The sequence below is a fragment of the Lissotriton helveticus genome, chromosome 7, assembly GCF_964261635.1.
Source record: "Lissotriton helveticus chromosome 7, aLisHel1.1, whole genome shotgun sequence".
In the NCBI taxonomy this organism is placed as follows: Eukaryota; Metazoa; Chordata; class Amphibia; order Caudata; family Salamandridae; genus Lissotriton; species Lissotriton helveticus.
This window is the reverse complement of record NC_136068.1, coordinates 1,900,928,328-1,900,952,443: the sequence shown is the minus strand read 5'-3', so window position 1 is coordinate 1,900,952,443 and position 24,116 is coordinate 1,900,928,328. Positions and strand designations below refer to the sequence as shown.

Genomic DNA, 24,116 nt, shown 5'->3' with positions numbered 1-24,116 from the left:
AGAAGGCACTTACTCATTGATGAGTAACTTACTCATTGGTGTGCAACTTACTCATTGATGAGTAAGTGCCTGCTGTGAATACCAAAATGAGTAAGTGCCTTCTGTGAATACCAAAATGAGTAAGTTCCTTATGTGAATACCAAAATGAGTAAGTGCCTTCTGTGAATACCAAAATGGGTAAGTGCCTTCTATCAATACCAAAATGAGTAAGTGCCTTCTGTGAATACCAAAATGAGTAAGTGCCTTCTGTGAATACCAAACTGGGTAAGTGCCTTCTGTGAATACCAAAATGAGTAAGTGCCTTCTGTGAATACCAAAATGAGTAAGTTCCTTATGTGAATACCAAAATGAGTAAGTGCCTTCTGTGAATACCAAAATGAGTAAGTGCCTTCTGTGAATACCAAAATGAGTAAGTGCCTTCTGTGAATACCAAAATGAGTAAGTTCCTTATGTGAATACCAAAATGAGTAAGTGCCTTCTGTGAATACCAAAATGGGTAAGTGCCTTCTGTGTATACCAACATGAAAGTAAGTTTAGGATAGTGTCGTAAATTAGTTCTGTGAATCGGGCCCTAAGAGTTTACAATTTGCATAGCAACTAGAAAGTTGTAATAGTCCGTTAGCTGAGAAATGGGGCACATCATTGAATCTATCAGTAGCAGCGGAGATAATACTGCATAGCTATAGCCTGCAGATGAATATATACAGGCAGTGAAACCAATGATGTCACCATACAAGACATTAATTGGCTATATTTTACACTGAGTAGATTACATTCATGGAGCAGCAAATGACAGAAGAAACGAAAGTCAAGATGGCCGCCGTGTTTTTCAAAGCACGGCTGTGAGTCTGCTATTGACCTTTCCACAAAGAGATCTGGAGGCCAAAGAAGGAGGGCGAGAGGCAGGTTGTGTTTTTTTCAGGGAAAACAACTAACTGTAAAGGCGCTGTTTTATATTCCGGATGTTTTGAAAGTTTTTTCTATTTGCATGTCGTTTAAAGAATGAAAGACAACTTGTGAATTTAAAATTCTAGTGTGTAAAAAAGCAAGTTGGCAAAACTAATATGCCAAAAATCAGGTTTGGTGATACTAAAATGTTTACAGAAAGACAAAGTACAGAATGGACCTGGTAATGAATCCCTTGTCCAGAAAATCAAAAAATATTTGCAAAAACATATCACAACCCAAAGAAAAATAGGTGTGTGTGTGCGTGGGTGCTTGTGTGTGTGTGTGTGTGTAAAGAACACACTCTAGGCCTCATTTCGATTGTGGCAGGAGCACCCTTCCCCAAAACAAAGGCAGAATCTGACTAAAAAAAGGCAGCCGAAAAGATATTTTTACCAAGAGCTGAAGGACGAATGCCATTCAATGAAGGTTTTCTAAGATAAATAGAAATACCTTGGGGCAGATTTACAATAACTGGGGCATCCCTGCATATTAGCAGGGATGCGCCACTTATTGTGCGCCATACCTCCGCCACCAATGGCCAAAAACGGCACAGATGCGTGTCGCATCTGTGCCGTAAAAGCGGCGCATTGCTGGTGTTGAGTCGCAAGCGCGACGCAACTCCAGCAAGGTTCTGGGGGGGCCCTATCTTGTTAATGCTGCATCAATCCTTCCGCCTGCTTCAGGCAGGCGCAGGGTTTTGACGCAGCATGGGCCCCAAAGTGACTGAGTGAAATCCTGTAGATTTCACTCAGCCACTTTTAGGAGGCGTTCCTGCGCCGGAACGCTCCCCCACCCCCCTGCGCAGGAACGCCTCCTTCTAGCGCAGGGCTTTACAACGTGACGCATCTCCCAGATGCGTCACGTTGTAAGTACCCCGCACCATGGCGCTTCTTTTGCTACACATCCCTGGAGGCCACGGACGGAGGAGGAAGCACAACGAGGCTGGGGGTTGATTGGACCCTTCTAATACCCTTCGATCTAGTGTTGGCCCACGAGGCACTGTTCCTCATCATAATGAGCATACTACATGAGTATCTCACTACATAGCAAGGGATGTGTATTTAAATATAAAGTATATATATACATACACATTGATCCCTTTTTTCACCTTTTTGTAAATAGACCCAGAGTGGCGACACACTAGTGAGTGACAGGGGGATCTCTTACCCTGGTCCTGACGAAGGGGCATGTCGCCCCGAAACATGTCGACCCACACAGGAAAGTAAGCCCATAATTCCGCTTAACCTTTTCCGACACCACCTTTTTTAACAATACCAGCCAGTGTTTATTAAATAGTTTTTGTATCACTAGGCCAGGTATTTTTTAACATCACTTATCTGACACTAAGGTGCCCGCCTATTTCATTAGCCTACGATGACCCGGCATCTGTAGGTGCATGACTGAAATACCCCGTTCATAATTCATACTGAGATTAAAGGAGCTTCTCCAGAGAGTGAATTCTGCAGTCCTGAGGAAGCCACAGAGAAAAGGTGGTAGAAACATGTTGACCAACTTTTAGGATGAAATTAGGACTATAAAACCCCTAAGAACTACCGTCTTCTTCTTTCTCATTTTTAATCATATGAACTGGCATTCAATAAAATAATCAGTAGCTACCAGCCAGGTGTTTGTAATGCTAATAACTCCCTACTCCTGGTGGCTGAGGGTTCTACATATAAAAAAAGGCATTTTTGCTTTTTTGGATGAAGGAGCGTGCGCAGTCTTATACTCTATATTGATGTTAGAGCAGGGCTCTCAAGTTTTTTCAGATATTCTCAAGACTGTACCACACCTTACCATTATTTTATGCAAGATAAACGTAGGGATCACTCCGTATCGTCTGGCGGGGTCATATTAGCCCTCACACCTGTGAGACAACCGAATATGACCCCAAAGAAATTCACTTTCTTGATATTGTGACGAAATGTTGATCACAAAGCACCATTCAGCGTCTTAAAAAGTCAGTAAAAGAACGTAGTCTCCTTTCTTTCGAACAAACAGCTTTAGTAAAGATATTGGTGTCATTTCATGAGCCAAGACAATCACTAAACTTTAAGTGTTATATTATGGCTTATATGGAGTAAAGAATGTAGAACCCTACATTGACGAAGGCTTCGGATTTTGGAAATAGATCTATCCTAAAGAATTTAGGGAGGGTTCATATCTAAAATCTGGAAAGCTATTGGACGTCCATTATAAATTCATGGACCTCCAAAGATATTGTGATGCTCCACTCACCTGGGTGCGAGATCATGGGTCTTGTGGTTCACACTAAAAGCAGTTGAGTTTTTCGAAGGATTTGTGTAATAATAAGACTACAAGAACTTTTTCTGATTCTGTCTAATTTTGTCTACAAGAAGGAGACACCACGTTTTTCTCAAAGGCACTGAGTTTTTGTTTTAATTTAAAAAAGCATGAAAAAAACTCAACATAGTATGTCATTCGGCGCTTGAATAAATATGAAATTAAGGTGAGTGTGCAAGGTGTTTAATTATATTGTATTGTGCAGTTATATTTTAATTTGCAATCAATGGTTTTCTACTTTGGAAAGTGAGAAAATGGGAGAGCGAATAACGTGAATTTGAATGTATGGGGAACATTTTCGGCACACAAGGACCCACCATGACAATGTTTTATTTGATTATTTTCTATTTACATTTATTTTATGTTATCATCATATTTTAAATATTTTATTATTTATTTAAATATGGTTTGGAAATAAATGCGATAACAATTGTTACAAAATTAATACAGAACATTGAATGAAGGCATCCGCGAATCTGCTGGTGCCATCTCAGTCACAGAGGGATCTGGCTAAGATATTCTTTTTTACCTTAAATAGAAGAACTCCACTTTCTTCCAGTCTTACAGTGATTGGGATCAGAGTACATCTCTAAGTGACCCACATTACGGGTTGATCAATATCCATGCCGCTGTCTCAGCTACAACATCAGGTAAATGCGCTACTGTTTATAAAGCGCTTCATACATGTGTTTAATGTTTCTAAGCACTCACAGTTCTTGTGGGACTCAGGCACAGGGAGATAAAGTAATTTTCCCAGGACAAAAAAAGCGTAAGAAATGAAAAAGCTGCGAGAGGAGCTGGCAGGCTGGTGGAGAGCACAGCACAGGGTGAAGGGCTCCTACCTTCTTCCTGAGGTGCTGAGGATCACACAGCTTCCATATCTGCAGAGCACAGGCTGCGAGCAGAGAGAATATTCCCAACTTTTAAAGATGCTCATGGTCCCTGGAGTTCTTGTGAAGTCAGCCTCAAGAGACCGCCAAGAATCACGAAGCACTAATGAGATCACTGTTTTCTCTGTTTTTTTGTAGCAAACTGTTTACCAATTAGAATATCATTAACCCACCCCCTCTCCCTCCAGGGCACCCCTGTCTCTTGGCATCTGCCTCTTACATTTTGTCTGGATGATGCAACAAGACACTCATGCATTTGACTCTCCTAATTAAACTCAAATGTGTGAAGGTTGCAGCAGGCAGAGCTGACGTGTTCCATAGTGGTGTGTATCAAGACTTGTTTCTACATCGACCCCTTGTAAACTAAATAGTGTCCAATGTAGGCCAAGTAGGGCTGGATCCAGACCAGATTTTCAGGATTCAATGGCTTCCATCCAGATTCAGTGAATGTATATTTATTGTAAGTAAATATCCCGAAAATCTGCTCTAAATCTGTCCCTCCCAGACCTACAATTGAGAGCTCTTATGGAAAATCATGTTTATAGGTTCCTTGTTACTGAGCATTAGTTTGCAACTACTTAAGCCCAGATTTGCAAAGGTTTAGCTGTGGGTTAATTGGTATTTGCGTTGGTTTGAATGGAAAAATTAACATTAATCTTCCTTGTACAAATCATTCCCAGAATCAAAATCCAATTTCAGTACCATTCCGAAAATGGGCTAAGATGATAGAAAACCCAGAGTTGCCTCACATTGCACCAGCATCCACAGCCACTCCCTCAGGAAATACCTTGGATGATTCCTGGGACTTTGATACATGGATTACAAAAATCAGCAATGAATTACCTTCCAATGTTCAAACTGCAAATAAACCAATATCTAAAATTTTGGCTGCCTGATACACGCCGACTTTAGCAGATCTCCACCTCCCGGGCAAGCAATTAGGAAGGAAGTGGAGAAAAATCTATAAAGCAGAAGAACTAGGGGGGATATTAGCAAGAGAAGGCGATAATTATCGCTAACCGCAGTTAGCGTGCCTTACCTTTCGCCATCTATCACGGGAAACTAACGCTGTGTTAGCGGCATATTACCAACACGCCGCTAACAGGCGATCTGAAATCCTACGATAGACTGTGATAATGAACATTAGAGTGTGAAATCCTGTGATGATTTCACCGCGCCAATGTCAGGCTTGGTAATAGGGGTGTGTGGACTTAACCTTACAACCCACCTTCAATAGGCATTAACCCCTTCTCTGCGGGGGTTATTCCCCCGCTGTGCTGGGGGCGGGGGGCGCGCACAGCACCCCGGTGCTGATGACGAGCTCGTTCTAATGGCCACGACGAGCTCAGCACATCATCAGCACATGAGCACCGTGGCTGAAGACGAGCAGAGCTCGTCATCAGCATGGGAGGGGTTAATGGTAAGTCAGGTTTCAATCAGGCAATAGAATATTGAAACTGATGGGGGCCTATGCGACTTTTGTCATCGCGGGACAGCTTTGCTAATAGAGCAAAGTTGTTTTAGCGACCTTTTCGGTGTGCTTTTTGTAAGGAACACCTACCTTGCATGTCATTAGCGATAAGTATAGCTGGCAGGGAAGGCGATAGGAAAATCGGCAGATAACACCGGAAAGCAGGGGCTAACGCATGTTAGTGCTGGCTTGCTAATAGGGCGATAAAAATATCTCCACTTTATCGTCAAATAGGGCCGCTAAAGCAGCGACAAGGCCCTTGCTAATATGCCCTTAGACCTTTTTAAAACAGCTAGAAAGAAATTTCATCTACAAATTAAGTTATCAAAAAAAGGCAACTTTTCAACAAAAAAAAAATAGATGCTCAACAGGATCAGAAAATGATATTTACAAGTGTAAAATCTATTTCAAATCCAAAAAAGTTAATTAAGTCCATCCCTCCATCACAGACTCTTTATAATCAATTACCTGTTTTTTTATGAGGAAAAAAATTCATAGCATTCAGAAAGAATTTTGTGCCATACACATACCTTTCCAATATCTAGAGCCAGATCCCACCTACACAGGACCGTCTCTTCACGCTTTTGACAGAATCACATTAGAACAGTCACTCAAAGCTATCCTTTCATGTACATCTGGGTCTCCCTTTGATGCATGTCTTCCTGCTGTACTTCATAGGATTATAGACATTGGCAACCCAGTGACAAACTAGCAAAAAAAAAATCCTCGGGTCTCTGAATAAGAAAAGGGCACTGAAGATTTTTTTTTTTTTGCAGAGTTTTATATAGCGCGAACTTGACCCGCAACCAAATCGGGTATCAAAGCGCTTACATAGCACCAGTTACATTACATGAGGACACACATTCATTTTTGTTAGGCATGGGAGATTAAGTGATTTGCCCAGAATCACAGGAGGTTCAGCGTCGTTATCAAGACTCGAACCCAGTTCCCCGGGTCCGAGGTCAAACGCCATAGCCGTTAGGTACATCATTTGCACCATTCTGTGTGTTTAACACAGGTGTTGAGTGCTGAACATGTGATTTGGGTAGGGGAGGGGTATGTGTGAAGGTTCAACTTAGGTTAGACAGTCGGGGAGTGTGACAATGATCCATGTGTGTTGTGCTGCTGACATACACATGTCAAGTAGGTTGACACAGATGTATGGCTGATCACTATTTGACTACTGACACTTCCTATCATTCATGTGCCTATGCATGGCTTGCCTTGATGTCTCCATGAGTTGGTGCACAGAGGTCACTTTTGTTTAATTTCACTCACTGTACCACCCATATCTGGTTGATGGCCTAAGGGTTGTGTGATATGTTCCTTCTCTTGCATGTGATGTACACATGCTTTGTGGCTTGCTCCATAGCTTTTTGCAGCACTGTCCACTTCACTTTTGGCTAGCCCACTTCTGGTATGTGTATGTGGTTGTGCGTCAGTGTGGGGTGTGTCTGAGTAACTTGACAGGCAGTGTGGACAGTTCAGTGGATGTTCATTTGCAGTGTGAGTCTTAATTTGTGATTCAACTCAGTTTGCTTGACATGACTGGGAGGTAGGTGTGAGGAGGAGGATGCCCTGCCCCTGAGCTTCTGTGCAGGGTGTTCCTCTTCACCCGCCACCTTCTAAGACAGGCTCCCCGGTTGTTTGGTGTGTGAGGTGCAGGGTCTGGCTACACCTGGAAGATGAAATGTGCACAGGAGGAGCACACAGATTTTCCCCAAATGGATGTGGGGGGGCGTAGTGTGTGAAGGGTGGAGGTGGGGCGCTGTAAATCTTTGTGGATAGCCCATGCCTGGCGCCGGCCTTGTGTACTACATTGTGCGCAGCGTTTCCCACGTGTGCACCGCTGACCGGGACATTGCGAAGCTTTCGCGGTTGATGGGTGACCCGGATGCAGAGGGGTGATTTTCTTTAAGGTAGCACATGTGTGGTTACACTTGGGGATGTGTTCCTGTCCCTGTCCTGAGTTGTGTGATTGCGTACCTGCGGCATTGTCTGCGACATTATTTGCTGGTAGTGGATCAGGTACAGCACCGGAAAGGCTGGTAGAGCTGGATCCATTATGGTCAGGACCAGGTGGAGGGGACCGGGAGTCTGGTTTGGTACTCCACTGTCGTGCTTCTGCCTTCTCTGGTTGGGTGGTTTCTCCGCTGCGGTATGACGGGCTGTTTGGGGCATCCTGATTTGTATGGCGGATGTAAATGTAAATGTAAATGTAAATGTAAAGGTACTTGTATAGCGCACGACTACCCGGAAGGCATCTCGGCGCATGTACGAATACCGCTGAGGAACCCTTCCTGGCCTTTCCCTGTGAAGTGCCCACTCCTGGGCACCCCCAAGGTGAAGCCAGGCATCCTAGCGTTGTTGGGGCCGTTGTGGAGATTAAGCAAGCTATTGCCCAGAGTTGCAGAGTGGGACTCATGATTAGAATAGGCACCGAGGCGAGAATTATCAGGTCTGGGGAAATTGAGCCCAAGACCAGCCGAGGCAGGAATTGAACCCTGGTCCCGGGCCAGACTTCTGCATCAGGGTCTGCCGCTCTAACCATTGAGCCACATTTCTCCAATGTGACGTCATTCCGCACAGCAGTAGATCTTTATTGGCTTAAACCGCCGCATTTTTATTGTGGTTCACGTCGCATCGCGGCGGAATGGAAATGGGCTATGTTTGCCCATTGTAATATGGTGGCCACAAGGACTGCTGCTGGTGCGGAAAAATACATTTTCCACCAGCACCACAGTAGTGCTTCCAGACGCCATCCTAATGAGCCCCTTAGTGCTTCAAATTCCAGTAAGAGCTGCAGAATGAAGCTTCTATTCAGTGGGCCCATTTCACTATCAAATAAACAAAATAAAGTCAATGTATTAGAGACATTGCCAAACTCTGGTCCACCACCAGAATTAATATTATGTTTTGGTCCAGCCCCCCAAAAGGCTGGCTATGATGATGGGAAAAAAAGAGGAGCGTCTCCATTAAGGATTTTAACAAACCTAGGAGCAGTGTGTGGAGGCAATTCCCCACAGGGGTAAACTAATGAAGAACTTTCAAGACCCTCTCAACCTCTTCAGGGACCCTGCAGTCTTTTTTTCCAGTGCTCAACAAGTTACCATCCACAGACCCCTGCCTGATATCCTCTTTCACTAAGCCCACTTTCATGCCGTTCCGATTACTATGGACAGTTGCCCCCATGTCCGGAGTTAGCCCCTTCTGCTGACAGTGGTTCAGGTTGGTACTTCTAGTATATTAGAAAGAAAATGCATACTAATTATTTCTGGAGAATAAAACTGAGACCTAGATGTGAGGGGCATTCTTCAACACTTCTGCTTTAGGTGACTGAATAATGGGGGCAGACTCTCCTAAAGTGTTTGAGAACCTTATTTCTTTAGACTTACATTTCCTTATGGGCCGGGTTCTTTTCTTTTTCCCCTTCATGCATTTTACCATTTACATTCAGAGGGGGGCCCCTTTGCATAAGAAACGCCACTTGTAAAAGCCCTAGGTAAATTAAAACTAGAATAATCGCCTATAGGGCCAATGACACCAGGGGGAGGGGGCACCCCTTTTTTAAGATACGTAAAAATAGGAAGGGGATTCTCAATCACAGTTTTTTTTAGCCTCTTGACAATGCTCTTCAGACAAGTTATTAAGAGAGGAAGAAAGAAGCTTCTGGATTACAGTTAGATTGCCTAAAAAATTGACCACCAAATTCAGTAGGGTAACTCACCTGAATACCAATTTCTTTCACCCTATTTTGTACCACAATATTTGTTTGGGAGGCCTACATTTTTCATTTCAATACACTTTTCCTCCTTCCTTGGGCAAGGGCCAAAGGTGGTGAGGTGCCTCACCCCCATTAAAATTGGGTACAGCACATCCAACGCAGGTTAAGAATTAGCAACTGATCTATCCAGTAGGGCCAAAATTGAATATAAAAACCTTCTCAACACACAATAAAGGATTGGAGTGAGCCCTACTCCCTCCTTTCCCCTCCCCTTACAGATTAAATGACTGCTCTAGTACTTAAACCCCTGCAGACATAGATAAATCAGAGTTTAAAAATGATGTTGTGCCTAATAAAGAGACCCTTGAAGATGGGGTACTACTATACAAGGCTGGTAATGAAGGTCCCTGCAGTACCATGCTTGCTGAACTCCCCTTTACACCATGCATTATACCCTGAACTCCTCATACACATCGCACAATCCCAGGACCCTGCATCCCCTTGTACTTTGCACTCTTTCCACCGTGCAGTCCACCCGGCGCACTCCCCTGGTAGAGACGCCAATCTGGGATTTTGTATAGTTAAAAGTTCAACAATACTCCCTCAGATACGGCACAGGTATAGCAAGGGTAGGAGCAGACAAGCCCTCACTTAGAGGTAGAGTGTACAGGTGGCAGCAGTGCATGTTTACACATATCTAAGCATACACATGCGCACACACACATGTGCACAGACACACACACACACACATGCGCGTGCACCCACACCCACACATGATTCTCAAGGTCTGAAAAACAAGTATCTGCCATTGCTACCCTTGAACTATGTCTGTGTGTTGCTCAAGCTTACACAAGGAGATGATGAAGGGAGCATTGAAACTTCTCAGACACTTGCCCCAGTCACAGTTCTGGGTTGAATCCATCATCATTCTTTAGCTCACTTCACCACCCAGTTTAGACATAGCCATAAGCCAGTCTTGGCCCTGTGCCTCATGGAAACAGTCCAGCCCGAACTGCCAAGCAAGGTCTTCCCTGGACCGGAAACAAGCATCCTGGGACTGGTTTCGGGGTAGCACCCTTCATCAGCCAGGCTGGCTTGAATCCAGTGGCAAAGTGAGCAAGGGACCCACGTCTGGGCATACCCTGCTAACTTAGGGCGAACAAACCCAACACAAGGAGATGATGGACGGAGCACTGATACTTTTCAGACGCTCGCCCCCAGTCACAGATCTGGGTTGAATCCATCATCAATCTTTAGCTCACTTTGCCACCACAGTTCAGACACAGTTATATGCAAATTAGTCTTGGCCCTGTGCCTCATGGGAACAGTCCAAGTCATGTCTTTTCTGGACCGGAAACAAGCATTCTGGAACCGGTTTCTGTTGCTCAAGCTTTTCAGAAACGTTTCAAATTAGAAAGGCCAAAACAATTGGAGCTGCCTATGCTTGTTTTCACATTGTCATAATTCTTTCATATTATTTGTAAGATTATAGTATGAATGTGAACATCACTGAGCAGTAGGTAAGACTAAACAAGAGTTCGGAAGGGTATAGTACATTTTCAGCAATAGAATGAAGTATGCAGAGTGATGGGGGCCATACACAGTGACATCATCACTCCATAAAGTGTTGTGTTGTGAAAGGGTACATATTTGAGACCTAGTGATTTAATGCAGTTTAGGCACCACAGGGATCTCTTCTGATATGTGTTTCAATGTCCCACGGTTACAGACATGTTTCAGGTTGAGCCAACATTTACATTGGTAAGCCACGTCCACATCTGCAGTGAGTTTGTGTTGAGGTAAGCAAGCCATCCAGTGGGACTGTATTAGTGGGATGCAGCAGTATTTACAACCTACTCATGCTCTCAGTGGGAGCCACTGGAGGAAAAGTAGCATTGGTAAGAGGGTTAGGAATATAGGATCCCGTCAGTAGCCATACACTAGATGAATCAGTCTACTACAAGAAACAGCAGCAAAGGGATAATGCAACCAGCACTGAAACCTCCCTCACAGTGTGGTCAGGAAGTAGAGAAATGCATGTGCTACAACAGACAGCCCTTCTGCTGCAAGGAAGTGCAATCAAGTACATTACGAAAGGCAATGACTTATATAATATTCAACACATGTCTGAAGTACAGTCATATGTTGAATGCAGTTGATGAAATACTGGTTCAATGATGGTGAGCAACAATTTCAATGGTTCTGGTTTAATGCGTGTTGCTGCTGTTGCTGTATGATAGCACTGATGTTAGCACCAAGTATCTCAAACCCTCTACAGTGAGGCATGACTATGTTTTATGCAGGAGGTGCTTCAGTGGCTTGGGCAGTGTAGGTCTGCGTTGACAGATGGAAGTCTAGAATAAGGCCAAGAGATTTGACAGGAGATATTCATGCAGAGGGGTTTCACAGAGAGGAGAGTTTATCCAAACATTCCTGAAGATGGGGTCTCACTTATCAGGTGTGGTTTAGAGGAAACATACATTTTCCCTGCATTCTGAGGCTCTAATGTAGATTGTGACATTCTTGATGAGAGTTGGGATAGTCACAGTACTTTACAGTGACGCGCAAGAGAATATTTATCATTGCAGATAGTAGGAAAGAGCAAGTGCATATGACCAAAGGCTCACTAGAATAGTATTGTATGGTGTACTACAATATGTTTAATTTGTAAAAAAGTATTTGGACCTTATATACCCTGTGCACAGCCTATCTATACACATCCACTATCAGTGCAGAAAGTAAGCAATAATTACAAATAAATTAAAATTCCATAAACACCAGAAAAACACTGTTCCTGTTGTTTTTAATGGCACAAAAATGTGTAACCACTGATAACCGCTGTTTTTGTAAGGTATTAAAACAACTGAAAATACCCTACCAGAATTTACCAAAAATAGAAACTGAAAACAGAAAACCCTACATATATTTGTTCATGGAAACTTAGGACTCAGCGGTTCCATGTCGCGGTAGGGAATGCGCTCAGGCAATGCCGGCAGCCAGAGCACTACCATACGTTAGGTTTTACGCAGAAGTCCACTCAGCATGCACGGCTGGAACATGGTCACCCCCATCTGACATCTCCTTTAACGGGACAGACTAGTGCTGCCAAGTTTGCCTTGTTGTACTACATGCCCTATACTTTGTTATACTTCCATGTCACAATTGAAGGATAATGCTTTTGCTACTGTCCATAGTATTGGTTTGAAGTGTGCAGTTCTGCCTACAAGACAGAGATGACCATGAGTTGGGACCATGCGTTGCGATAGGGGAGTCACATGCTCATAAGCAGAAGGGACTGCAGGAACATGAAGAGTTAGGATAGGTCTGCCATCATGGGTCAAACAGGATTGCTGGCTTCTCACAAATGAACTTCTTGGAAGAACTGCACACCTCCGGGTATATTTCACGATTCCTGTAGGCACCACAGGCATCCACCGTAGACTGGCTGCTGACTGGGACTCTGCAAAGGAATAACAGGACATAACTGAGCCAAAGCAAGCAGTGCATGATTCAGCAATGCAACAAAATGAAAGAATACTTCATTTCTTTTAGGCATTGTTCTCAATGCTACCCAGTCTTCTAGAGGCACAATATTTAATGTCATCCTGTCACATGTGGGCAGCAAAAAATACTGAAGTAAGTTAGGTCTGATTAGTACCACACACACATAAAGACTGAAAGACTTTGAGGAAAAGTTTGATGGAGGGTACTATCGGCCATGACAGTCGGCTGTCAAACATTTCAAATGTTTTAGTTTTCAGAAACAAAAAGTAGTCGTTTGCTTTTGTGAAACAAACAAAATAAGTAGGGGGTATTTACAATAAAAGGTTGGAGCCTAGTGTTACACCAAAATTGGTGCTGCCGCGCTCTGACAGTTTTTAAATGCAGGGATGCGCCGTATTTCCAAAAATACAGTTCACCCCTGCGTTTCCACCAATTTCCTTACTGTTGCACCTACTAAAGTGGGAATAGGAAATGTTACCCCTCCTGAGTACAATGCTTTTTCTACTGTTGTATGGATTGGAGTGGGAATAGTTTATGTATTATTCCTAGAGTTTAATAGTTTTGTCAAATTTGTTTGAATATATATTATTATTAATACTATTATTATTATTATTATTATTATTATTATTATTATTATTATGTGTTTGTATATTTAAATCTGTATTTGTATATATATATATATACACATTTATGTAATTTCTAGGATAGTTTTAGTAAAGCATATTTTTGTTTATTATTTACTTTTTATGTATAGTTCAATTGGCAATAGTTTAAATGTTTTTGTAGTTTATTTTTTGTGTCTATAAATATATATATATATATATATATATATATATATATATATATATATATATATATATATATATGTATGTCCTCACCACTCCACTCCCACGAGCTGACAGCTTGCGCTTTCCTCTCCAGAAAAAAACGTGGAGCACAGACCCAGGTTAGTGCCAAGAGTTCCTATTTATTCAGCTGTTACTTTTCTGTTGGCCATTATGAGTTTCGGTACCTGAAGTACCTTGATCACATATATATGTATGTATAAATATATATATATATATATATACTTGTTATATTTGAACATTTAAAAAAATAGAAAATAATAATATAAATTAAAAATAGTATTTTTTACAATTGTTTTACACAATACATATATATGTGTGTGTTTGTTTAAATTAGTATATTTTTATATATTTTTTAAAATATTAAACATTTAATTGCCATTATATTAATGTTATATGTTAAAATAGTTAGGATGTATTACTTGTAACTATATAAATGTTTAAAAAAAAACTATATTTCTGTCTATATTTTTTCAATATTAGTGTAAAATGATATATGTTTTTTGTTATTTTTGTACTAACCTGTATAAGTAAGGGAAAATGATCATTTTGTGCTCGATATTTTTGACGCAATATTTCTGTTGCACAATATTTTAGGTTTTGATATTGTGTCAGTAAACCTTCTCAATATCAAGATACCTTCCGGAGTGAGATGTGAGCTCTACACATACCCATAACATAACACCCCCGGTACAAATGTGATCAGATATGAGTGCCCTGGTGCATTTAGACCAATTTATTATGGTTATTCATCTTCATTGTCATAACAAACTTGATGCCAGGTAATCTCCCAAATAAATGAAATACTCAAACCTACAGCTGTCCATAGTGATACAGAAATGGTACTATACAAGAGGTCCGAAACCTCCAACCTGTACATCATGGAAAACATTTACAATACATCAAGTGAATGAATAAGGGTATTGAAGCTTAAGAGCCATATTATGATTTGCTCTGGTTTGGGACCATAGGCTTGGAGTGAGTGAATTTAGGCGGTTCTTTGAGATCGGGGTTCACAAAATTCTAAGTCCATGATATACGCAGTTGGATTTAGTTGTACATTCCACTATTAACCTGCACATCGGTAGCCCTAAATAACGTTTCAAGTTGTATGAAGTTATAATAATGACATACAATGATTTGGCAGAGGGAGAGCCTAGCATAGTATATTACAGTTACATATTACTCTATCATCGTAAATCACTCTCCCGTCAATGTTAGCAGGAATTGATATCTTCTATACCTTTGAAATCAGGAGAGGTGCTTGAAACCCGGCTTCACTGTTTGACCAAAATGTGCAAAACGATATAATAAGTTTAGGCCAGATTGTTTAGGGTTTTGCATTGGCTTAAAACCACGCAAGCAGGTGCAAGGGTGATGTAAATCCTAAGTCAGATTTATTACGACATACAACAGCTCCCTTCGTGACCCAGCACGGCTTGATAAATCTGAACGCAATGCAGCACAAATTGCTGAATTGCTTTACTGTGCCCCCGGGAGGCTTTCCATGGGTGGAATGTGTGTTTCCCACGCATCCACCTATGGATTTCAGAGTATTCTCAGATTTACCATGGGGGGTAGACATGGGAATGCATCAAATTGCTAGGCCTCCCCAGGCGTAACGAGGAGAAATGCCTTGATTTCTCGTTGTTTTTTCCTCCTTCTATGTGTGTTGCATTCTGCTGCACACAAAGAAAGAAGAAAATGCTTCTCAGGATCCCCTTCCTGCACAAAAACAATCCTGCCTACAATGCAGGCACCCTTGTGCCATGACACCTAGAAGCCTGCATTGGCTCTATGCTGCTAACTGTGCATCATTGTAGGCAGAAAACAGGAATATGCATTTATATGGTGCATTCCTGCCCTTCCTCCTTCATGCATCACAGCAAGGTGTCTTGCTGAGCTGTGTGAAAGTTTGATAAATATGGCCCTTTATTTCCTTGATTATCAATTTTCATAAGAGACAAAAATTATGAACGTGAGGCAAATCCGTTTCAGCATGTACTTCCCCAAAAAATGAATTCATTAGATGCAATCCCCCTATGCATTGTGCCTCTCATGAGTTATATTAGGAAAAAAACAGGGGTTATGCCTATATTACCCTCTTATACATGAGCAAAATACATCAGAAGATGTGGATAAATAAGAAAAAAGTACAGAGGGATCGATTCAATATTTATTTTCATACAGGGATAAACAAATAACCCTGATGGTTTCAAAATGATTTTTAGAAACAATTATATTCACAAATCACAAAAACATATATACGTATCAAAAGACAAGGTGGGGCACAAAAAGAAATATCAACAAAAGACTATACAACAATGAAACACCCTAGTTTGCATTCATCTCTATATACAATATACAAAATATATCTATACATCACATATACAATATCTACAAAACATATACAGAACATATATACCCTAAAACAAATATAAGACAGTATCACTGTGTTCACTCTTACATCAAAGTGCTACACTTCTAGGGAGTCCTAAGCAGCGCCAGAGGTATGTCACTCCTGACTGGCTATTTATAAGGCGCTTTAATTGGAGTATTAACCAATTTAAACTTTAAAGCGGACTCCTTCATAGAATGTCGACGCAGTGGCGGTTGCGTTTCAACCACTCGTTTCTATGGGCTTTGTAAGGACAAGGGCATACACTCAGGAGACAAACAACCCTTTCGTGCCCACTTCTTAATTCCTTCGATTATTCAAGTGGTCGCTCCTAGCTTGTAAAGAATCCTGTGTCACTCTTCTCTTTCTAGAAAAAGGGAATCCAGGTTCTCTCTTAGGTGTTCTCCTCACACGGTTTTCAAGAAAGCCGCCATAGCGAGAAGGGGAGGGAAAGCTGAGCTGTGTGAACATTTGATAAATATGGCCCTTTATTTCCATGATTATTAATTTTCATATGAGACAAAAATTATGAACTTGAGGAAAATCAGTTTCAGCATGTACTTCCCCAAAAAATGAATTAATGAGATGCAATCCCCCTATGCATTGTGCCTCTCGTGAGTTATATGTCACCTATTTATAACCAAGAACACACCACTAAAGTCCTGGGTTCTTTGAGCTTACAACATTGCCCATTTGCTTTTTCCCCGCGAACCTATTGACGTATACCATATTTTATGCACATACCTATAGCTATGTATTACTGTGCCGTTTAGGTGAATCCAGGCCCCCGGTGTCCGTTTATAGCTCATACCGGTCCACAGATAGGCAGAGTTGTCTCTCTTGCTGTCAATGAGATCCTGTAAACAAAAGTTGTGATATAGTTTGTTTAATATATATATATTTATATATTTTAAGTAAATCTATTTTATCTATAAATATTTAGCGTTACAATACTGTGGCAGTGGATATTTTCTAGCTGGCATTTTTGTAGAACAATCTTTGTGTTGTCAGTGCTCTAACACATGACGTTGACATGAATAGAATCCCTGCGCTTGTTTCAAGGGGTAAGATATGAGCCCAACGCTGCCACTTGGGAGCCTATTGATAATGTAAAGTTGTCCTCATGTGGTCCTTTTTTACATACTTTTGCTTGTCTTTGTGGATTAGCACCAAACATTTAAACTCACAATAAAAAAGGGAATATTCATATAGTGTTAAGAGAGACAGAAAAGACTGTGCCCGCTTGGTAGTACTAGAGAGTAGGGCTTTTACGCACTACTCCACCATGGCATGTAAGAGTACCTTGAAGAGTACTTCCGTGGTACTACTTACAATACTCATAAATGCTACTGTTAATGGGGCCCTTTAAGTTATCCTGAAAAACTCCATCTCATACTGAAGATTATTTGACCTTCAATCACTTGTATAATTGTGTACCGCGCAGAGGTCACACTGAATTACCCCTATACTTCAGTGTCTCCAGTTTAGATCCTTCAACTGTAAATGTACTCTGTATTTTTCTGCACAACTTAATCCTTACAATCATGTTTGTGTTTTCACATTTTAATAGTGTGATGAGTTTGCAACTTGAGTGAGTTCTATGTACCCAATCCATTGCAAGAACTATTGATCCAAAGGTGATAAGGATGCACCAGGCACGTAGAAGGGCTGTGAAGTTACAGAGAGACACATCCCAGAACCTCCAGGACATCAGAAAGGAGGAGGTTACATACCCGGCCTCACTCCGTGCAGAGCACTCCTTGCAGCAAACAATAGTTCAGCCACAAAAAATTAATTGACAGGTAAAGAGAGAAGATAACAAGGTGGCTTATTGTGTCTTATTTCAGTTTCATCTAGAAAGTGGTTAGGAGGAGAGCTTTTGTTTTATTGGGTACAGCCAGGTCATGTTGACACCCCTTCCGGTCAGGTTGAGTGCCCTTCCAGGTCAGGCCGAGAGCCCTTCCAGGTCAGGCCGAGAGCCCTTCCAGGTCAGGCCGAGAGCCCTTCCAGGTCAGGTTGAGAGCCCTTCCAGGTCAGGTTAAGAGCCCTTCCAGGTCAAGTTGAGAGCCCTTCAGGGTCATACGAGAGCCCTTCCAGGTCAGGTTGAGAGCCCTTCCAGGTTAGGTTGAGAACTCTTCCTGGTCAGGCTAAGAGCCCTTCCAGGTCAGACCGAGAGCCCTTCCAGGTCAGGTTGATAGCCCTTCTGGGTCAGGTTGAGATCTCTTCCAGGTCAGGTTGAGAGATCTTCCAGGTCAAGTTGAGAGCTCTTGCAGGTCATACTGAGAGCCCTTCCGCGTCCGGTTGAGAGCCCATCCAGGTCAGACTGAGAGCCCTTCCAGGTCAGACTTAGGGCCCTTCCAGGTCAGACTGAGAGCCCTTCCAGGTCAGACTGAGGGCCCTTCCAGGTCAGACTGATGGCCCTTCCAGGTCAAGTTGAGATCCCTTTCAGGTCAGACTTAGAGCCCTTTCAGGTCAGACGGAGAACCCTTCCAAGTCAGACTGATAGCCCTTCCAGGTCAGGTTGAGAACTGTTCCTGGTCAGACTGAAAGCCCTTCCAGGTCAAGTTGAGAGCTCTTCCAGGTCAGGTTGAGAGTTCTTCTAGGTCAGACTGAGAGCCTTTTCTTTGTATATTATTACATTATAACTGAAATCTTTCTCTTCTGATCCTCTAGGGAAACATCCTTTACAATGCAACTTTTACCACGCAGTGCCTTTCCGACGCAACTTTTACAACGCAAACCATTACAACGCATTGCGCTGGGGGCGCTCTAGGATAGGGAATAAGTTTAATTTACTATCCAACACCTTCCCTAGTGTCCACGGGGACTGGAGTTGGAATAGTAAATTAAACTATTCACTATCCAGCACCCCAAAGCGCTATGCGTTGTAAAGGTTTGCTATGTAAAAACCGCGTTGTAAAGGCATGCGATGTAAAAGCATGCATTGTAATGTCATACATCTGATCCTCTAACATGAGCGCACATACTTTTGAAGATGTTGTGGCTCCAAAGCTGATGTGAAAGATAGGAAAAGGTGGAGGGGTCATAAATATGGTCCATTTCATAATGCACAATGTAAACTAATGACTCGGTTCCAGGATTCTGATAGATTTCAATATTTAGCAATCAAGTCCATATTGTATTCCACTGGAAAGACATACGTGGGTCCCAACTGTGAACTGTCAAGGTGCACCAGGTGAGATGACAGATGTATATTTGGGTATGCAGAAAGTAGGGGGGCTGCATGTCAAGGGTGGGAAGCAGAGTGTTCCCAGTAGATTCCATTCCTGGAGTCTTCTTTCAAAAACCACTGTCTTCGGGTATAATAGTGCTGTCGGATTAAATGAACTGGACCAAGACTACAAATCCCAGAGTTCAGTGCGGTAGTAAATGCAGCTTAGGGACACAATGGGCGTTCAAAGGAGTGCTTCTCATAAACAGTGACAAACTGAATGTTGTTTCTGACCTACGGAAACGTTTGTCTCACTGGAAGAGAACTGGGATTATTAAAACAGTCAGCAACACAATACAATTACAGCAGCAATCCGGGGGACACCCAGGAAGGCTGTGTCTCATGGAACCAGAGGGCTTCTTTTGAAATCACAGTAAGAAAATGGTTCCTAGTGGAATGATTAATTACTTCACAACAATGAAAAATAACATATAGTTATCATAGAACTAAGCACACTTAAACACTGCCATTAGCCATCACAGTTTGTATGCATTACTCCAATATGTTTCAAGTGATCCCACGGTGAAGAAAATACAGAAAGTACATAACAAATGTGAATAATACATGGAAAAGGCAATGGAACAGTAGTAAACTTTACTAGCTGGAAATTCATTAACTCCGTTAGTGTTGGTTCAGCAAAATAAACAAATATCGAATTAGTCCAAGTAGTTCAATGTAATGTATAAGAACAGCTTGCAGCTAGTCTGGAATATCATTGCAATGAACTCAATGGATTCTGGGAGTTTGTATGCAAATAAGCAGGTCACACCTTACTGTCTCATTTTGTTTCCTGTTCTGCTTTTCTTATGACACTTAGCAATGTCTACCCTTCAACCATGCTCTGCATTTGAATGCAACAAAGGGCAACCTAATGTTGCCCTCTTTGTATAAATGCAATACTACAACAGAGCACAATTTTTAATTTAACTCAAGATAACATATATTTTATATAAAACAGAAGACCCTATTTAGAGTTTGTGGAATGGAGTAAAGGCAGTCAGGCTTGGGAGTCTTTACCTACGCCACCCTGCCTTTACTAAGCACACCAAATCTACAGTTCATGGCCAAATTCTGGATGCTTTCCAGAGGAGGCACTTTTCTTTCTAGCACATTCTCTAGGATCATTTAGGACCTCATTTCTGTGCCTTCACACGGGGGAGTTCCCTGTACTTCCCATAACATGCACGACCACTGTTGAACCCGGCCCTCTCTGCAGAGTCACCACCAGATGTTTTGCCGGCCCCCCTCCTTTTATGTAGAATTTGTTTTTGTTGTTTATAGGACTTTGGTCACTTTATCACTGCTAACCAGTGCTGAACTGCTTGTACTAACTCCCTAACCATGGTACAACTAACTTACACCCAATTAGCACCTTTAATTTGCTTATAAGCCCCTAGTAAAGTGGCACTGCACGTACCAAGGGCATATAATGCTACTAGAGGGCCTGCAGCACTTATGGGGCTACTCACTAAAGTAGCCATTTTAAACTTGTGTTATGTCTACTATGTCTGCAATTGCAGACAGTGGGCAGTTTTAACCTGCCATTCGACCTGGCAAAATGAACATTTTATAAAAAAGTCAGTGAGTGGTGCACTTTGTGTTTTTTAGATGCTCTATCCAAAGATCAAGGTAATGTTTAATTACATTATTGCATGCTACACAGGGGCTGGGAACTGCCTGTCTCCCTTTTGTGTGATCAACAAAAATGTTTCAAGTGGAAATGTACCTTAGAAACCTGAATGCACTTCTGAATGTGTTTAACATACATTTTTTTCACAGTATGTATATGTACAACTCATACAATTTTTTTCAACAAAAGTTTTAAATTTTAAGCTTTTGTATCTCATTATTCATTGTTCCATTCTTCAACTATAGTTTTTACATTTGTGACAAAAAGTTTTTAACAAAACAAAATGTAACATTATTAAATGATGTATAGTTTTTCTTCATCTGTAAATTCCACATAGTTGGTCGTGTTGCCCTCTGCATTTTGGGACAATAGTCCCTTCCTCAGGGGACTCTGTATTGAAATAAATCCAACATGTTCTAATTATATCCATATTACAACTAACAACGTTTGTTTAGAGACACCTAGCACAACCCAACCATCAGTGCCACCTTCATTTCACCAAACTGAAACATGCTTGTGCCGTCATGCACAAACTGAATAAATTAATCTCTCGGTGGAATCTTATGTAAATCATGCAATCCTGGCTGATACTGTGTCCTCGATGAGGGACCTGCTCTGTATGTCACTGTTACAACCATTTCAATGATCAATTTTAGTGAGACACCAACACACCCCTTGTGTTCCCAAATATACTCCGCGGTGCTCCAATCATCGGTGTACTCACACGAAGGTGGAATCATCAAGTGTTTTTAACTGCAGAACAAAACTATGTATTATGCTATAGCCTTATAGCCCGTCGTAGAGGGCTATACTGGCTATTAAAGACCTGCTCCAGCGTTAAAGGCCTGAGCCGAAGGCAAGGCCCTTTAACAAGGGAGCGGGACTTTAATAGCTGGCATAGCCGAGCTACGAAGGGCTATAAGGCTATTAGAACATTCTGCCACTAGAGGGCAGAATGTTCTGACAAATAAAACAAAGGCCTCTGGGGCCCAAGGGGGTTTAAATCCTGTCTGGCTCCGAGACGCCTTTGTAAAACAACATTGGAGTGTTGCTTTGCAGGCTTTTACCGGCCCCTAGAAGCTCAGAGCACTCCATTGTATTCAATTGAGTGCTCCACATTCCAATGTTCCAATGTAGAATAACACACTGCTTCTTTAGTGTCCTTGTGTATCACACGTTCATAGTGACGGTATGTTAGTGAGTCATCAACATACCTTGGTTGAACTGTTTAAACTATTCAACTTTCTCCAACTCATTGTCAGGAATTACGGGAATATTCCAAGTCCCCAAATGACTTAATAGAAAAACAATATACCAATAACTGACAGTACTCGTTGTACGAACATTGTGATGTGCATTGCTGCAACCCACTACCTCATACCTGTATGCCCGGTACGCGCCTTATCTATCATCCACTGCAAAGTCGACTTCAATCGTGGTGCTACTCCGGTCCCAGCTCCAGCCCCAGCTATATTCCTAGTGATTCCTGCATCTTACGCATGCCGACCGCAGCGACAGACATCATAATACATGCTCAATCGTCTGTTCATGTGGCGGCCATATTACAGCAATAGGCAAGAGCACCTAGGATGGATTCACCTAGCCTGCCCACATAAAACCATTTGTGTTAGTACATTTCTTGTGTACCATTTTGATACTACTTACGCTGAGTAGTGCACATCAAGTGAAGGAATACATGTCTGTTAACAACAACCCTCAACCTTTTCAGCTACGTCATGTCATCATCATTTGAACTCAAACATCAGGCGCGGTCATATTTAAAGTAATACCAACCCAGATAATACATGACAGATACAATGTCAAATGTATATATGAATGTGTTAAATCCTTGCTTTTATGGTTCATAGTTATACATATTACCATTCAAATTGCATCTACCCTATGACATGGTGTGGTAGAAAAAGGTACTGTGTTGTATGTATATTTAAAGAAACAGCTCGTGGTTGAATTCCTAATGGATAATAGTCTCAGTAGGGGCCTATAGAACTGTTTCTTTATATGAGGCAACTCATGTCCAACTTGTCATTGAGACCCAAAAGATTATTTTTGTAGTAACATCTTGTTAAGATCTATGCCCTCTTTAGGCGTCACTATTCCCAATATTAGAAGCCATAGTTGTGAGATGTTATGACACTGTCCTAACCAGTGTGCCACTAAGTTAGAGTTGGTGTTCTTATTGCAAATCATGCTCTTGTGTTCAGTTATACTGATCTTCACTTTTCTCTCTGTTTTCCAAATGCAAATAAAGATGCAAGGACACTTAACGCAGTGAATTGCATTAATGGAATTACAATTAGCTGAATGTTGCAGAACCTCTGATTCTCCCATTCTGGGATGTGTAATGTTGTTACCTACTATTACATTGTTGCAATGCACACAATTGTGGTATTTTATCATGCCTTCCAAGTTGGAGTTGACTGTTTTGACTCTCAGTGACAACAATTCTTGTGTTTCGGGTTCTTGTGTAAGCAAACAAAGGTTGATAGTTAAATATATCTAAGAATTCTGTCTCAGTTTGTAACAATTCCCAACGTTTCAAGATTCCTTTTTTAATGCATTTTGATTAAGTTGAAAATTTAGAAACAAACACCATTTGATTATTTTCCGATTTCAATTGTTTGCTTAGTAGCTGTTTGTGTTCTCGTAATCTGATGTGTTCTTCTCATTTCATCACATTAGTCATGAGGTACCTCTCGATGTAAGTATCTTTGTCTTATCTTAGCGATAGCTGATTTACAAGTATCTGTATTGAAGGAAATTACTTTTGCTCTCATCATCTGTGAGTATGGCACATTTTCAAGCATTGGTGGAGGATGAAAACTTTGAAAATGTAAAGCGTTGTTTTTTATCAGTCCACAAACGCAAGACTTGTCTTACTGATAGTATGGGTGAATTTGATCCTGTCATTTCTGATGTTTAGTTCTGCTATGTTCTTAATGTTGTGTCATTCATAAGTCCTTGAATGGCATGGGACCTGCATATCTGGCAAACAAATTTGTTCCCTATAAACCCTCCCGCTCTCTTAGATCCAGCGAACAGGGTCTTCTACAGGTTCCTAGAGCCAGGAAGGCAAGACAGGGCAGCAAAGCACTCTCAATTGCTGGCCCGTCCCTATGGAACAGTCTCCCTAACACTCTTAGGCTATGCAA

At 41.6% G+C, this 24,116-nt stretch overlaps 1 protein-coding gene across 1 annotated transcript in view; it reads right to left on the bottom strand.

Moving 5' to 3' along the window:
* Positions 1-12,647: 12,647 nt before the first annotated feature.
* LOC144767842 (killer cell lectin-like receptor subfamily F member 1) overlaps positions 12,648-24,116 on the bottom strand; it is a 61,339-nt gene continuing 49,870 nt past the window's right edge. The window contains exons 5-6 of the mRNA XM_078651206.1: positions 16,829-16,941; positions 12,648-12,797 (exon numbers count right to left, since the gene is read on the bottom strand). Coding sequence (XP_078507332.1) covers positions 12,668-12,797; positions 16,829-16,941 — 243 coding nt within the window. The 3' untranslated portion in view covers positions 12,648-12,667. The remainder of the gene's footprint in view (positions 12,798-16,828; positions 16,942-24,116) is intronic.